This window comes from Spermophilus citellus (genome assembly GCF_964194105.1).
Source record: "Spermophilus citellus genome assembly, chromosome: 4".
In the NCBI taxonomy this organism is placed as follows: Eukaryota; Metazoa; Chordata; class Mammalia; order Rodentia; family Sciuridae; genus Spermophilus; species Spermophilus citellus.
In genome coordinates, this window is record NC_138185.1 from 4536318 (window position 1) to 4552387 (window position 16070).

The window sequence follows — 16070 nt, forward strand, 5'->3', positions numbered from 1 at the left end:
CGCAGTAGTGCACGCCTATAATCCCAGCTACTCAGGAGGCTAAGGCAGAAAATTCCAGCGGTAATTTTAAGAAGACCTTATCTTAAAAGGCGGGGGAGGGGAGGAGATGTAGCTCAATGGTAGAGTGCCTGGGTTAAATCCAGGCGGGCCCAAAGTCACAGCAAACCAGTTGGAGAGGCATGATAAATTCTCTAGTAGGGAGTCTGCTGTTCTAAACATCAGCCCATTCACCGTTTCCTAGAATTTTCAAAGAACTTGGGACTCCAACAAAGGCATCCGGGTCATTGTAACAGGGGGAGCAGAGTCTTCGGTTTGGGGAAGGGCACCAGCGCTGCAAGACTGGAGGCCCTACCTCCTCCAGGAAGAAGGGATCGGGCCAGGCGTGCCTGCTATTTCCCAGCAGAGCTAGGCGTTGACCTTAAGCCTCATCCCACGTGGACGTTTTCTTGGCCCTTTAATGGTCGGCGTTTTCCAAAGGCCACCAATCCACTGCAGGTTCGTTGTTAGCGGCAGCGCTTCCTGCCAATCGGCCTTCAGCGGCAGAACCACCGCCGCCCAATAGTGATGCGCTGGTGGGCGGGCCTAGCGGTTGCGCAGTGACAGAGAGCTCCGGCGCCTCGCATTGGCTGGATCAAACCCAAGCGAGCCTAGGATTGGCCGACCTTACCGGAGGGTTACAATTCAAACGCGGGCGGGCGGGCCCGCAGCCCTGCAGTTGCAGTCCTGTTCTCCGAGTTCCCGTCTTCCTGCCAGCGCTGCCGGGATGGCCTCGCAAAACCGGGACCCAGCCGCCGCCAGCGTCGCCGCAGCGCGTAAAGGAGCCGAGCCCAGCGGGGGCGCCGCCCGGGGCCCTGTGGGCAAGAGGTGAGTGGGGCGGAAGTAACGCTCGCCCGGCCTGGCATGTCCTTGGCATGGGGACCCAGAGCGAAGACTTCCGGGACCCCCTCCTCCTGGAGCGGGTAAATACACGAAGGCGGGAGCACCCGCCAGGAGCTCACGGCCTGGGCTTCCTTCTGCCCCGCTCCCGGAGCGGGTGGGTAGGTAGGGGCCACGCCAGGAACTTAGGCTGCTTTTTGAGACTCCTGAGGGAAGACTGGAGGGTAAGTACGCTGCCAGGTTTCTCCCAGAAGACGCCAGAGTAGTGAGGGTTAAGAGCATGCCAGAGTCAAACTGCAGGAGCCGGGAATTGAGAAGGGTGAAAGCTCACCAGGGTCCTCCTGTGGGGATGATGAGTCAGACCTGGGAGAAGGGGGAAGCCTACATGACAGCTGCTCGGAGCGATTCCAACAGGAGAAGATGCTCCACCTGGAAAACTGACCCATCCAGACTTCCAGGTGACTCTGAATTCTTTTTCAGGCTACAGCAGGAGCTGATGACCCTCATGGTAAGTGACCTAGTGCTATGAGATTCCAGTCAATTGGTGCGTTCTCCCATCTCCACCCACTTATCAGTAGCTTCCTTCCTCTATCAATCAGACTCCTTGCTAGGTAAAAAGGTTCAGCATAATTTATTCCGGGAAGCCATTTATACTCCCACCTGTACCTTTTCTTACAGCAGTTCTAGCCCCCCCCCCACAAGGCATACAAGTCCTTCCGCTTTCTGCTGCTTTTCCCTACCTCCTGGCCAGAAGCTTAACCCTTTACCCACCCCCAACTCCCCACCTTGGTATTTCTAGTCCATTTCTAGTCTGGTCTTACCTTGGGATTCTCCCTTCCTAGTTGTCCTTTGCTAATTAATGGCTAAATACTCATTTCAAAACTTTTGAACATATTTCCAATATCGTATATTTGAATTATTACCAACAAAATGCAGAGTTGGCCTCTGCTTTCCTTACTACCTTTCCCTCCCTAACCTGGTGATGTATCTGTTGGTTGGGTTTGGTGGCTCAATTTGAGATCAGAGTATGAGGAGATCAGGCAGGGGATCACCCATGACCTTGCTATGCCCTAAAGTATATGGTTGTGTTTCCTCCCCAGATGTCTGGTGACAAAGGAATTTCTGCCTTCCCTGAATCGGACAATCTTTTCAAATGGGTAGGGACCATCCATGGAGCAGCTGGCACGGTAAGTATAGGGTTGGAGTGGATGAGTGTCACTTTGCTGAGTTTGGGGGAAGACAGGAGGTGAGATCCAAGTGCCAGGTCTGCTTCAGTCTGTTAGCTGGGCGAGAGAGTTTCCTTGTGTCTGTTCACAAGCTCTGGGCCTTGTGATGACCTTGTTATCTCCTCTGTGCAATGCAAAGGTAGGTTTAAAGCAAAACTGTCCAAGGGACCAGACAACAGTGAAGTAAAAGAGCAAACACTGGCTAGTGTGAGGGCACAAGTCTCAAAAAGGCAACTTCCCGTTGCTGCACATCTGGTTTAAGATAACCAGCCAGGCGTGGTGGCCCATGCCTATAATCTCAGCAATTTGGGAGGCTGAGATAGGAGGATTACAGGTTCAAGGCCAGCCTCTGAAAAAAGTGAGATGCTAAGCAACTCCCTTCTCTCTAAATAAAAATAGGGCTTGGTGTGGTCTAGTGGCCAAGTGCCCCTGAGTTCAATCTCTGGTACCAAAAAAAAAAAAAGATAACTCAGACCAGGCATGGTGGCACTTGCCTATAATCCCATGAACCTGGGAGGCTGAGGCAATAGTTTGAGGCCAACCCCAGCAACTTAGCATGGCCCTGTCTCAAAATTTAAAATATCGTAATTTAAAAAGCAGGGGTAGAGCCTGGGGATGTGGCTCAGTGGTAAAGCACCCCTGGGTTAAATCCCCAGTGCAAAAAAAAAAAAAAAAAAAAACCTTGGAAATCCAGATCTGTGTCAATCGTTTTTTCACGTTAGCAACTGAGACACTAATGGGACTAAAGCACATCTGTGGCAGCCCTCGGGGTGCCAATGTGTAACATTTATACTGAAGGGTCACTGATGTCCCCCTCAGATAAGAGGAAGACCCCAGAGCGAATGAAACAGTTTGTCTACTGTCCAGTCTCAGACAAAACTTCAGAAGGCCCTCTCTGGCAAGCCCCTGGGTGGCCTGGATTGGGCGTGAGGACAGGGCAAGCTGCTCACTTCTTCCCTCTCCTTCCAACACCAGGTGTATGAAGACCTGAGGTACAAGCTGTCCTTAGAGTTCCCCAGTGGCTACCCCTACAACGCTCCCACAGTGAAGTTCCTCACGCCCTGCTACCACCCCAACGTGGACACTCAGGGCAACATCTGCCTGGACATCCTCAAGGACAAGTGGTCTGCCCTGTATGACGTCAGGACCATCCTGCTGTCCATCCAGAGCCTGTTAGGAGGTGACTTCTGAGACCACCCCTTCCTGTCAACAGGGGCCTGTCAGGCTTTCTGTGGGTCGGCCTCTTCTACCCCTGACCATTCTCTGTCCCCCCAGAACCCAACATCGACAGCCCTCTGAATACACACGCTGCTGAGCTCTGGAAAAACCCCACAGGTAGGTCCTTCTTGAATATGGGATGATCCCTTTCCAGCTTCAAAAACTCCCTGGGAAGGAGCTCAGTGGGTGGGCCGAGGGGAAAGGATGTCACCACTTCTGTCTCAGCCTTGGTGCATTCTAAAGTGACAAGTTAGTCCCCTCCTTGGTAGAATGGGTCACTGGCACCCTCCCCATCTTACTGGAAGCAAGTCCATCAGGAGACGATGTCCCCTGGGAGGGAAGAACAGTCCCTCCCAAGGTGCACCTTGAGTGTGATTCCCGGTCAGCTGCCCTCTGGCCGCCTCACGGGTTCTCCCGTCTCCAGGCACTCACCCGAGACCTGCCCTTCTCTTCCAGCTTTTAAAAAGTACCTGCAAGAAACCTACTCAAAGCAGGTCTCCAGCCAGGAGCCCTGACCGGGGTGGTCCAGCTCTCTGTGTTGATTCCTCCTTAGGTAGCCTGTCCTCTTCTTGGTTTCTGTATAGGACTATGTATCTTGAGCTGTGGTATTATTTTTGTTTTGTTTCTGTCTTTTAAATTAAGTGTGGTTGAGCCCCTGCAATGTATATTAAATAAATACATTTTGGTTGGTTTTTGTAAAGTTGCTGCCTTGCAATTACCCTTGGGTTGGAGGTGCTCGGAACAGGCAGAGGTCTGGCTTAACACAGGGACTCTTGCCCCGTTACAGGGGTTGAAGCAGCTGACAGGCTGAGGGGCAATTTGTGACCTTCGTTATTTTACCACTGTTTGTTCATCTATAAAATATGTCACAATAATGCCTGTTGGCTGGGGGTGTAGCTTGGTGGTAAAGTGCCTGCTTTAGCAGGTACAAGGCCCTGGCTTCAATCCCCAGCACCAAAATAGCCATGGCAGGCACCAGGAATGTCGGCATTGGGGTGGCCCAGCTGTGTTGATGAGGCAAACCAGGCCTTAGACTGAAGGGTACACCTGTCTGTGCCCTCAGAGAGGGGGGGGCCTGCCACCCACTCTGTGACAGCTGTTATGGCCCTGAAGAATAAAACTCAGGTTACCCTACAGCAAGTGCAGAGTCTGGGGAGACCACCAGGGAACGCCCTCCGCTGTGGGAATCCCCAGGTCCCCATGGAAAGCTCCAGAGGACACATTCACTTCCTGCTCCATCTCCACTGGCCGCTCCTCCATCTGCTGTACCCAGATCCCCAACTGTTTAGGTTACCTTTCCTCTGGCCTATATCAGGATCTGGCCTTGAGACCCCTGGAAGGAAATGTCTGCAGGCCCTGGGAAGAGCAGCCTGAGGTGATGGGCCCAGCCCAGGTCCTGCAGGAAGAACTGCAAGGTAGACTGCAGCATCCCAGTTGCTCCAACCCACCTGGGTCTCTGCCTCAGCACCCAGCCTGGTGCCTGTCGCGATGATTTTCACCCACCTCTTTGACTCCTGTTGGCCAAGGTCCTTCTTTGCCCTGTGTTCCCCATCAAGCAAGGTAAAAGGAATTGAAGTTGTCGGGTCTGGGGTAAGAACTTGAGTGTCCTCTGTCTGAAACTGTGTTCAGTTCTCTCTTATGCATAGAGCTTTCTCAATTTAACATACATAGAAACCTACCAAGGATCTTGTTAAAATGCAAATTTTGGGGCTGGGGCTCAGTGGTAGATCACTTGCCTAGCACATGTGAGGCACTGGATTCGATTCTCAGCACCACATTAAGTTTCATTCACAACTAAAAATGTTTTTTTTTTTAATTTTTTTTTTTTTTAAGGGGCAGGGTTGCCTTTTGATGTGTGGTTTTTCCAGGAGCAAGGGCACCACCCTGGAACTTGTTAGAAGAGCCAGTTCTAGTTCCCAACAAGCTTTCCAGGTTCTGATGCTTTCAATCGTCAAAGTCACCCAGTTAGAGGATGCCTGGGAAAGCAAAGCTCAGAACCTGGTGCTAAACTGGTTCTAATTAAAAGCTGAGGCGGTGGTGCAGGCCTGTGATCCAGCACCGCAGGAAGCTGAGGCAGGCGGATGGAAAGCTTGAGGCCAGCCTCTGAAGCTTAGGCAACTTAGTGAGACCCCGTCTCAAAATAAAAAGGATTGGGGTTTATAGGTCAGTGGTTAAGCACCCCTGGGTTCAAGCCACAGTAACCTTTCCCACCTCAAAAAAAAAAAAATGGTGGCGCACACCTAGAATCCCAGCAGCTTGGAAAGTCAGAAGCGAGGCCCTGAGCAGCTCAGTGAGACCCATCTCTAATAAGATAGAAAATAGGGCTGGGGATGTGGCTCACGTGGTGGCACCTCGCCTGGCATGCGTGTGGCCCGGGTTCCATCCTCAGTACCACATACAAACAAAGATGTTGTGTCCGCCAAGAACTAAAAAATAAATATTAAAATTCTTTCTCCCTCTCCCTCCCTCCCTCCCTCCCTCTCTCTCTCTCTCTCTTTAAAAAAAAATAAAGATCATTGTTAAAAAGAAAATAGGGCTGGGGATGTGGCTCAGTGGTCAAGTGCCCCTGAGTTCAATCCCTGGTACAAAAAAAAAACACTGATATACCTATTTTTATCTGCCATGGAGAAGCATCAAAATGGGGTCCTTGATCATCGTGTTTGACCATCTAGATGGCCACTTGGCCTACTCTGTGTCCATCACTAGGATCCAGCACTAAACTAGTTAAGATTCAATCACGTTTTCTTGAATTAATCACCAAGAAAGAGCAAAATCTATTTAGTGGAATTTCTAAAAGAGGAAGGAGTCAAGTCTCAGCTGCTGGTGAAGACATACAATCGAAGAAAACCAACAAAACCAAATAGATGAATTGGAGACAGATATTTCCAGTCGGTGGCTTGGCACACCAGTTCCATGAAACATGCCATTTTGCTTAGATTTCTGACACAACAAAAAGAACTCTGAGCAGTGTATCCCTATAATTTCAGAGACTCTGAAAGCTGAGGCAAGAGGATGGCAAATTCAAGGCCAGCCTCAGCAAATTATCTCAGTCAGTGGTAAAGCATTCCTGGGTTCAATCCTTAGTGTATGGGGGGGGGGGGCGCGCGCACACACACACATATATATATATATATATGTATATTCCAGGAAATACCAGATGGTATGATATTGTTCCCATTCATGCAACATAATTGAAAGCCATGAGAGATGTGAAAAGCCCATTTCTCAGCAAGCACTTTAGGGGTATGGAGTGAAGGGGAGGAATCCAGGCTGCAGAGGTAGCTGGATGTCAGGTCTCCCAAGGATCTGAAAGGTCATATGAAGCTAACAAGCCTGGGTTTGATCCCAGTACTAAAAAAAAGAAAAAAAAAGGGGGGGGGGGTACTTTGAGCTTTTTTGTGAGAACAACAGGAAGCTAACAACCTATAAACAGGGCGGCAACTGAATGAGACTGGTGTTTAGAAAATCCTGATGGAGGGGCTGGGGATGTGGCTCAAGCGGTAGTGCGCTCGCCTGGCATGCGTGCGGCTCGGGGTTCGATCCTCAGCACCACATACAAACAAAGATGATGTGTCCACCGAAAACTAAAAAATAAATATTAAAAAATTCTCTCTCCCTCTCTCTCTCAAAAAAAAAAGAAAAGAAAATCCTGATGGAGGGCTGGGGATGTGTAGCCCAGCACTGCCAAAAAAAGAAACAGAACCACGCTGCTGGCCCTCCCCTCTGGGGAGCAAACCACAGGAAAGAGCCAGGCGAGCTAAGGCAAGCCAGTTACGCACTGCCAAGTGGGCCTGAGAGGACAGGTGTGGAGAGACAAAGCAGCAGGGCTGGCCAGACGCAGTCGCACATGCTGGGACTCGAGGCTGAGGTGAAGGATCCCGAGTTCAAGGCCAGCCTCAACAAATTAGCAAGGCCTTAAGCAACTTAGACTCTGTCTCTAAAAATAAATAAAATGTAAAAGGGGGAGTTTGGGATGTAGCTCATGGCAAAGCACCCCCAATTTCAATCCCTAACACCAAAAAAAAAAAGGAAGTAATAGGGCTAGATCTTTTAGAGGTGGAGGCTGAGTGCCAGAATTCTTCTCTTGGGCCCCATCCTCAGTATCAAGCCTGAGATGGGGAACACAGGAGAACCAGACAGAGGGGAGTAGGATTCATCCATTTCAGGCCTGGATTTAATTTCCTCAAATGTAAAGTGGGAATAACAGCATCTGCCTCTAGGTGTGTTATGTGGGTGAATGAGACAATGGCTATAAGGCAAGAGCACAGCCCAGAGTGGGCACTCAATAAATACTGATGGTTACCAAACCCCAGCACCAATTTCTGGCTGAAAATACAAGCTGGGAAATATATGAATAGAACAAAAACAAGAAATAAACAGGACAGGAATGGAGAAAGAGGGCTGTAGCAAAGAATACGGTAACAGTGGGGTTCAATTTCAAGAATGATGATGATGTCTAGCATATATATCATATATATACTTCTTACATATAATATTTGAGGGTTTGTTATTTTTGTGTTTTGGTACTGGGGATTGAACTCAGGGGAGCTTTACCACTGAGCCACATGCCGTCGTCTTTCAGACAGGTTCTTGCTAAATTGCCAAGGTCGCCTGCAATCCTCCTGCCTCTGTCTCCCTAGTCACTGGGATTACGGGTGTGCACCACTGAGTCTGGCTAGCATTTTTAAATATTTACTATGTACCAGGCACTATTCTAAGCACATTCCACACAAGAACTCATTCTTAAAACCCTGTGAGATTAGCACTAATCACTATCCTCATTTACAGATGAGGAAACAAGCAGAGTGGCTTAATTTGTCAAGGCAGTGAGGATTCAGACCCAGCCTGGCTCTACAGCTAAACTTCTTACACTTAATTAGCTATAAGGGGGCACCTGCTGTGACTGAGTTGTTGACAAAGAGCTTTGGGAGCTATATCCTAGCCAGCCAGGGCCGGGATCAAGTGCAGAGATGGTATCTTGTTGTGAGTTGAAGAATTTATAAGAAGGAGGAAAGCATTCTAAGGAGTCAGAACAGCATGTGCAAAGGGGCCTGGAAATGTGCCCTGGTCCACAGGAATGAGCAGTGGGAAGGTTGTGAGGGAGAGGAGGGGAAGAATTGGGAGCTGGTTCTAGAAGTTATGGAAAGCCTTGAAGCGTTTCAGAGGGGGAGAGGCCAGGGCAGATTTCATTTTTGCTCCATTATGCTATTGGCCTCTATGGAGTGCTGTGGAGGGGGCTGAAGGCAGGGAGCTGGAGGCAGACCGAGATAGGGGTCTTGGGTGGAGATGATGGGGGCTCAACCTCTTCTGAGCTCTCCACCCTCCCCTACAGCAAGACACAGGAAGCTTGGAAAGTCGTTCAAGCATCAGTAATGCTGGCTGAGATGGATGGACACCCCGACCCTCCTCAGCCAGATGGCCCAGAAGGAGGCAAGTCGGACACCCAAGACCCAAAGGTTCCAGAAAAGAAGGGCAGTGGAGAAGTGAAGAGACTTCACCTCTCTCCTCTGGAGCGCACCTTCATCCTACCCGCCGTCCTGGGCGCCCTCCTGGGGCCACCGGCTCCCCTGGACTCGGTTCCAAGTCCCTGCGGTCTCCCCTCCCCTGCCAGGTGCAACCGCTGGCCCAGTGCCCGCGGCCCGGAGCCGGCGGCTACCCCGCAGGGCGCACCCCGCAGGGCGCACCCCAAGCCCCACCCCCCCGGCCGCGCGGCTGCCTGGGTCTCACGCGGCCTCGGGTCCCCCACTGCTGTGCAGCATCCCACCCAGGCGGCCCGAGAGCCGCAGTCCCAGTCCACCCGCGTCACTCAAGTCACGAGCTGAGCTTTGCAACTTGCGCTTTTATTCCCTCCCGACGCAGCCAGAAGGGCCGCGCCTCCGGGTGGGGCAGGGACGACCGGTGGGTGGGATGGCGCTGCCCGCGCCCGAGGGACGCGCGGTCTCGGGGGAGGCGACGGCCGGCCCCTTACTGCACACCCTCCATCATCTTCAGGAACTCTGCGGGAAGGGAGGAAGGGGGTCAGCGGTCCCGCACGGCAGCAGAGGGGGCCACCCGGCCGCCCAGGCACCGGACCAGCCCCACGCAGCCCACCCACAAGGCCAGGGGCACCCGCGTGAGTGCCCTCCGCACTGGCAGCGTGCCCCCAAGCTCCATGTGGCCCCTGCGGCCTCACCGTCGAAGTCAATGCGGCCGTCGTTGTTCTTGTCCCCGTCTTTCATCAAGGATTCGATCTCCTCGTCCGTCACGTGCTCCCCCGAGGCCCGGAAGATCTCGGCCAGCTCCTCGGCGTCGATGTAGCCGTCCGCGTTCCTGCGAGGGGACAGGGCGCAGGGCGCGGGTTACCTCGGCCACCCGACCCCTGACCCCCACCCTGGGGCCCGCCCGGGCGAGCCGCCAGGCCCCCGCGCACCTGTCGAAGATGCGGAAGCACTCGGCCAGCTCCTCCTCGCTCTTGCCCTTGGCGTCCTCCTTCATCTGGCGCACCATCATGACCAAGAACTCCTCGAAGTCGATGGTGCCGCTGCCTGGGGGAGCAGGCGCGCTGAGCCCCAGCCGGGCCGCCGGCTCTGCCCGCCACCCCCGCCTCGGAGGGCCACCCGCCTACCGTCCTCGTCCACCTCCTCGATGATGGCGTCCAGCTCCTCTTTGGTGGGTGTCTGGCCCAGCATCCTCATGACGGTGCCCAACTCTTTGACGCTGATGTCCCCGCCACCATCAGCATCAAACATGTCAAAGGCAGCCTTGAACTCTGCCAGGGGAAGGAGAATGGGGGGCTGAGGCGAGGCGGACCCTGCCCAGAGGCCAAAACGTTCCCCAACACACCCGCCGCCCACTGGCGACAGCTGCCCAGCCCACTCACCAGCGATCATCTCCTCGCTGAGGTAGGACCGGGCCTCCGCCTGCTGGTCCGTCTGCAGAAGACAGAGCCAGTCAGAGAGCAGAAGGGAGCAGATTCTCCCCTGAGCCCCATTCTCCTCGACCTCCACTTTTTAAATTTTTATGTTTTGTGGGGGGGCAGTACTGGGGATTGAACCCAGGGGCTTTCTACCACGGAGCCACAACCCCAGCCCTTTTTATTTATTTAATTTTTTTTGAGACAGGGCCCCCCTAAATTGCTGAAGCTGGCCTCAAAATTGCGATCCTCCTGCCTCAGCCTCCTGAGTTTTGAGGATGGGCCACTGAGCGCAGCCTCCATCCCCATTTCTGTAGGGAAGTGCCCCTGAGTCCTCCTAAAGACCAACTTGGCACACGCTTCCTGGGACTTCTCCAAGACACCTGGGTTCCAGGAAACTTCACGTTTTATCTTCTGATACCCACTAACTGCCCCCTCAGTGCACCCAGATCAGGCTGAAGGAGACCCAGAGTTTTCTAGCAGCACATTCTGTGCTAAGGAAAAAAACCAAAAACACCAAGGTCCTTTCACTTGTCCATTGGAGGCCAGGTCAGGAATCCCCAATGATCTTGGGCAAGTCACTTTGCATCCCTTGGTCTCAAGTGACTTTGGGGAGTAAGGTGAAATCAGGAGAGATGAAGGGCTTGGCATCCTGTCAGCCCACTCTGCATGATCTTCCAATCTCCCCCGTCCCCTAATGGTGGCTTGTACTTTAGTAGTTGCTCAAAAAACATTTGTTCTCAAATAAATAATAATGCAACACAGTTATTGAGCACCTGCTAAGCGTTAGGCCTCAGACCAGACACTGAGACCACCAAGAAGAGATGGACATACAGTCTCTCCCCTCAGGGAATTTGCAGATGGGGAAATTTTAGGTTTCCTTCTCATACCTCAGTCATTGGAGTGAATGCCTCTCACACTGGGCAAAATGTTATGAGGCTTTGGTGTGAAAATACAATTTCTGTGGGGACTTCCTGGGTCAGGGGCTTTGGGCTGAGGTTGGTGGTGAAGAACCACTGAGGTGTCCAAGGAGTTCTTTGGCCAGCTGGTCCTGGCCCCTCCTTCTCCCTGCCCCCTCTTCTCCCTGCCCCTGCCTTCTCCCCTCCGCTGGTCCCTGCCAGGAAGACAGGCTATTTTTAGGTGGTCTGGGCACAGCAGCTGGCTTCTGGGGTCTAGTTACTCCTTGAAGCCAAGCAGGGAGGGGACCTCAGAGGAAAATGACAACCCAAATCAAGACCCCTTCTGGGAGGACGGGGTCTCTCTAGTCTGTCACCTTTTGCTTCTTCTGATCATGCTCAGGACCCTGGGAGCCCTGAGACTCAGAGACCACCAAGAAGAGGTGGACACATGGTCCCTCCCCTCAGAGAACTCGCAGACATGGGGATCTTGGGCTTCCTTCCTGCCGTTCGGTCACTGGAGTAAACACCTCTCAGACAGCCAGCCCCAGACCCTGTGGCCTTCCATCCTCCAGAGGACAGGAGGGTTTGGCTGGGCTTCAAAAGCCCACCCCTGCCACGGGGCCGCTGGCCAACTCACTGTGGCCCTCAGGGTCCGAATCTCCACTCTGAAGGAGACAAGCAAAGACCCCTCCTAGCTCTACAAATGCTGGAAGGCTCAGAAGGTGGGCAGGGGATCTAGGCCCTGAGGATCTGACCCTGGACCATCCCAGCCCTCCTCATCCACGAAAAGTCAAAGGCCTTTTCCTGAGATTTCTCCAAGACACCTGGGTTCCAGGAAACTTCACGTTCTACCTTCCAACACCCCTAACTGCCCTTCAGTGCACCTAGATCAGGCTGAACGAGACCCAGAGACTTCTAGCAAGCCAAGGAAGGAAGTCCCTTCTTGTCCTTACCATGGTTGCTGGTCACTGGGACTCCTCTGCTGTGGGTCACCTCCTCTTCACTCCACCGCCCAAAGATGCTCTGGCCCACTCCAGCCCCCAGGATTTGTAGGGGCACCCTCTCCTCCCACCTCCCTGCTCCCCAGGACTGGATATCTTGCCCAATCAGATCCTGGGGTCACCAAGCCCCACCCCTCCCAGAGTCCTAGCCCATTACCTAATTTAGCCAAGGTCCCTTGCAGAGAAATTTAAGCCTCTGAGCAGGTGGCAGGCCTTGACGTAGTCCTAGATTCTTCTGAGGAGGGCGCGCCCTGCTCCACTACCTTAGAGCGCCCCTCCTCCAGAAGCACACTGGCTTGGAGATGGTAAGGATGGCAGAACAGTGACAAGGAGGCAGGACGGTGGGATGGGAAGAGCACACAGCTTGAAGTTCAAGATTCAAGTCCCAGGCCTGCCTCTGCGAGCTGCCTGACCTTGGGTGATGACCCTCTGAGCCTCCTTTCCTCATGGTTCCTCATAAAGAGACCATGGCCTCTGGGTGTGGTGGCACACACTGTCATCCCAGCCGCTCAGGAGGCTGAGGCAGGAGGATCACCTGTTCAAAGCCAGCCTGAGCAACTTAGCAAGGCCCTAAGCAACTCAGGATACTCTGTCTCTTAAAAAAAAAAAAAAAAAAAAGAAGAAGAAGAATATAAAAACGGATGGAAATTTGACTCAGTGGTTAAGTGCCCCTGGGTTCAATCCCTGTTACAAAAAAAAAAAAAAAAGAGTATGGCAAATGGGAGTCCAGGTATAAGTCACCTACTGGTGCCAGGTCCACAGGGCCGGTGCTTAGCAAGTGAAAGATCATATCTTTGAACCATGGTAAGTGGTAGGGGACATGGTAGTGGTTAAGAGGAGAGTGATGGGGAGGCTACCGTTGATCGAACTTCACCACATGACACACACTGTACTGAGCATTTTAACCACATGACCTCATCCTATGAGGTGGCAGCTATTACAATCCCCATGTGCCTAGAGGACTTTGTAAGTCATAGTAAATCATAAAAATCTACAGTAAAGATGACAATTTTTCTTTCTTTGAGATGGAGACTCTATTTATCCAGCTGGCCTAGAGCTCCTGGGCTCAAGCGATCCTCCTGCCTCAGCGCCCCCAGTAGCTAGGACTACAGTCATATGGGTGCACCTGGATTTGGCAATTCTTATTAATCCTGACTGGGAAGAAGTGGGACAGTCCTCAGGGACCCTTCAGAGGGAGGAGGATCCAGAGGGCTAAAGGAGAAGGGGTATGCTTTTGGAGAAAGAAGTTACCTTTCTCCAGGGAAAGGGGATTTGAGATTCACTTTGGGGGAGGTAGAAGAAAGTGCTCTAAGTGGTAAAGGGAGAGCTGGCCCCTTCCTAGAGCTCAGAAGAAAGTGGAGGAGCTCAGGTAGCCCTCTGGAGAAGAGGGGGTGGGGGATCTAGTCCAAAGGAAGCCACCCTGAGAACCCTTGGGTTCATGCTAGGGCGGGCGGAGTAAAAAGCAAGGTTCACAGAAGTGGCAGAGTCAACAGGAGGAGCACTGGACACCAAGAGCAGGGACAGGCCAGGAAAGGGAGACTGGACACAGGGGAAGTCAGATGGACAGTGGCAACTGGGCTGCCCCCGCCCCTATATATAGACATTCCCAAGAAAAGCTCGAGGAGCCAGCCAGGCTAAATAAGGCCTCCCGCCAGGCGGGGCCAAGGACTGCTACTCGGGATTCCAATTTGGACAAGAAACACTGGAACCACCCGATTCCTTTGGAACAGAAGGTCTGGAACCCTCCTCAATTACTATTCATTAATTTATTCTTAGGTTTACTCAGAGAAATAGATAAGGATCAAACTCCTTAGTGTGACCAAGCAAGGTCCCACTCACTGTCTCTCCAATCTTCCTCTTTCTCTCCTCCCTCAGTTGCAGGTTGCTCTCCTCTAGTCAGACTTAAACATGGCCGTGAACACCACCTTTTATGAACCCCAGGACCTTTGCATATGATGCCAGAAACACCCATCTTTCCTCTCTTCACCTGCCTGCTTACCTGTCATCTTTCTCGGTTTTAACATCTTCTAGTGGGCATGGTGGCACATGTCTGTAATCCCAGCAACTCAGGGGGTTGATGCAGGAGTATCACTCTTTAGCAAGACCTTGAGCAACTTTAGCAAGAGCTTGTCTCAAAATGAAAAATTTTAAAAAGGGCTGGGATATAGCTCAGTGATAAAGTCCCCCTGGGCTCAATCCCCAAGCCCAGAAAAAAAATCACTTCCTCCAGGATTCCCCTTCCCTACACCCAGCCTGGAGGTCCAAGGTGGTCTCCAGTAGTTCCCTCAATCAGAGCACTGAACATGCCTTAGAATCTGTTTAGTCCAATTTTTGTGGGGAAGGGGGTACCAGGGATTGAACTCAGGGGCACTCAACCTCTGAGCCACATCCCCAGCCCTATTTTGTATTTTATTGAGAGACAGGGTCTCACTGAGTTGCTTAGCACCTCACTTTTGCTGAGGCTGGCTTGGAACTCGTGATCCTCCCGCCTTAGCTTCCCGAGTCACATGTGCCACTGTGCCCCGCTATTTTAGTCAGCTTTTATGTTGCTGTGACCAAAGATCTGACAAGAGCAACATGGAGGAGGAAAAAGTTTATTTGGGGCTCACAGTCTGAGAGGCCAACTCCATAGCTCTAGGCCCAAGAAAAGGCAGAACCTCATGGCGGAAGGGAATGGCTAGAGGAGGCAGTCACTGGGGGTGTGCCTTTCTGGGTTTGAATTTTGTCCTTGTGAGCAGAGCTTCCTGGTGGCCATGTTTGGGCTGCTTTCCTCCTCCACACTCTTTCACCATGACCTTCTGCCTCACCTCAGACCCAGAGCAATGGACTTCACGATTGTAGATGAGGTCTCTGAAACCCTGAGCACCAAGTGAACTTCTCCTCCTCTGAAATTGTTGTCAGGCTTTTTTGTTTTTGTTTTGTTTTGTTGTACCAGGGATTGAGCGCAGGGGTGCTTAACCACTGAGCCACATCCCCAGCCCTTTTTATTTTTTATTTTGAGACAGGGCCTCACTAAATTTCTTAAGGTCTCACTAAATTGTTGAGGCTGGCTTTGAATTTGTGATCCTCCTGCCTCAGCCTCTTGAGCCACTGGGATTACAGGTGTGTACCACAGCACCTGGCTTGTGTCAGGTCTTTTGGTCACAGCATCAAAAACATTGACTTCATCAGGATCACAACCGATTCTGAGTTCCATGGGCCAGAGAAAATTTCTTATTTTTTTTTTATTGGTTGTTCACAAAATTACAAAGCTCTTGACATATCATATTTCATACATTAGATTGAAGTGGGTTATGAACCCCCAATTTTACCCCAAATGCAGATTGCAGAATCACGTCAGTTACACATCCACAATTTTACATAATGCCCTATTAGTAATTGTTGTATTCTGCTACCTTTCCTATCCCCTACTATCCCCCCTCCCCTCCGAGAAAATTTCTTATTCAACATCAAATCTCACCAGGCACGGTGGCACACACCTATAATTCTGGCAGCTCGGGAGGCTGAGGCAGGAGGCTTGTAGGTTCAAAGTCAGCCTCAGCAATTTAGCAAGGCCATAAACAACTCAGTGAGACTCTGTCTTAAAATAAAAAATTAAAAGGGCTGGGGATATGGCTCAGGGGGTAAGTGACCTGGGTTCAATACCCAGTACAAAAAAAAAAAAAAAAAACCTCCCAGGACCTAAGCCAGACATGGTGGTGAACTCCTGTAATCCCAGCTATTAGAGAGGCTGAGGCAAGAGGACCATAACTTCAAGACCAGCCTGGACAATGTAGCAAGACCCTACCTCAAAATAAAGTTCAAAAAGAAAAGAAGAGGGATGGGGTGTAGCTCAGTGGTAGAGCACTTAGCTAGCAGGCAGAAGGCCCTAGCTTCAATCTCCAATACTGAAAAAGGAAAGAATGCAGCACAAGAAGCACACGGAGGCAAGTGTAGAGTGGAAAATAGAAGCTTTATT

General features: G+C 51.7%; 2 protein-coding genes across 3 annotated transcripts; one reads left to right on the forward strand and one right to left on the reverse strand.

The window, feature by feature from the left end:
* The first annotated feature begins 6 nt into the window (after positions 1-6).
* On the forward strand, positions 7-4022 carry UBE2C (ubiquitin conjugating enzyme E2 C). Of its 2 annotated transcripts, XM_081289766.1 has the most exons (6): positions 591-864; positions 1357-1384; positions 1977-2063; positions 3078-3282; positions 3378-3437; positions 3777-4022. In XM_081289766.1, exons 1-6 carry the CDS (start codon positions 764-766, stop codon positions 3833-3835), a joined length of 540 nt encoding a protein of 179 aa, XP_081145892.1. In that variant the 5' UTR covers positions 591-763; the 3' UTR covers positions 3836-4022. The 2 variants fall into 2 exon arrangements, with proteins under 2 accessions (XP_081145893.1, XP_081145892.1); XM_081289767.1 differs by lacking the exon at positions 1977-2063 and having other exon boundaries at positions 7-864.
* A 5117-nt stretch (positions 4023-9139) lies between these two features.
* Positions 9140-12170, reverse strand: TNNC2 (troponin C2, fast skeletal type). Its single transcript, XM_081293189.1, has 6 exons — positions 12065-12170; positions 10180-10231; positions 9925-10068; positions 9730-9844; positions 9493-9629; positions 9140-9316 (listed from the first exon to the last, which is right to left on the reverse strand). The coding sequence occupies exons 1-6, from the start codon at positions 12065-12067 to the stop codon at positions 9285-9287; spliced, it is 483 nt and encodes a 160-aa protein (XP_081149315.1). The 5' UTR covers positions 12068-12170; the 3' UTR covers positions 9140-9284.
* Between the last annotated feature and the right edge of the window lie 3900 nt (positions 12171-16070).

Excerpts from the sequence above, each read along its gene's own strand:
- UBE2C (XM_081289766.1), top strand. The coding sequence starts at position 764 with ATGGCCTCGCAAAACCGGGACCCAGCCGCCGCCAGCGTCGCCGCAGCG. Across the intron at positions 1,385-1,976 it reads AGGAGCTGATGACCCTCATG|ATGTCTGGTGACAAAGGAAT; the intron begins GTAAGTGACCTA and ends TTTCCTCCCCAG. Across the intron at positions 3,438-3,776 it reads GCTCTGGAAAAACCCCACAG|CTTTTAAAAAGTACCTGCAA; the intron begins GTAGGTCCTTCT and ends CTTCTCTTCCAG.
- TNNC2 (XM_081293189.1), bottom strand. Across the intron at positions 9,630-9,729 it reads TGCTTCCGCATCTTCGACAG|GAACGCGGACGGCTACATCG; the intron begins GTGCGCGGGGGC and ends GTCCCCTCGCAG. Across the intron at positions 9,317-9,492 it reads CGGCCGCATTGACTTCGACG|AGTTCCTGAAGATGATGGAG; the intron begins GTGAGGCCGCAG and ends CCCTTCCCGCAG.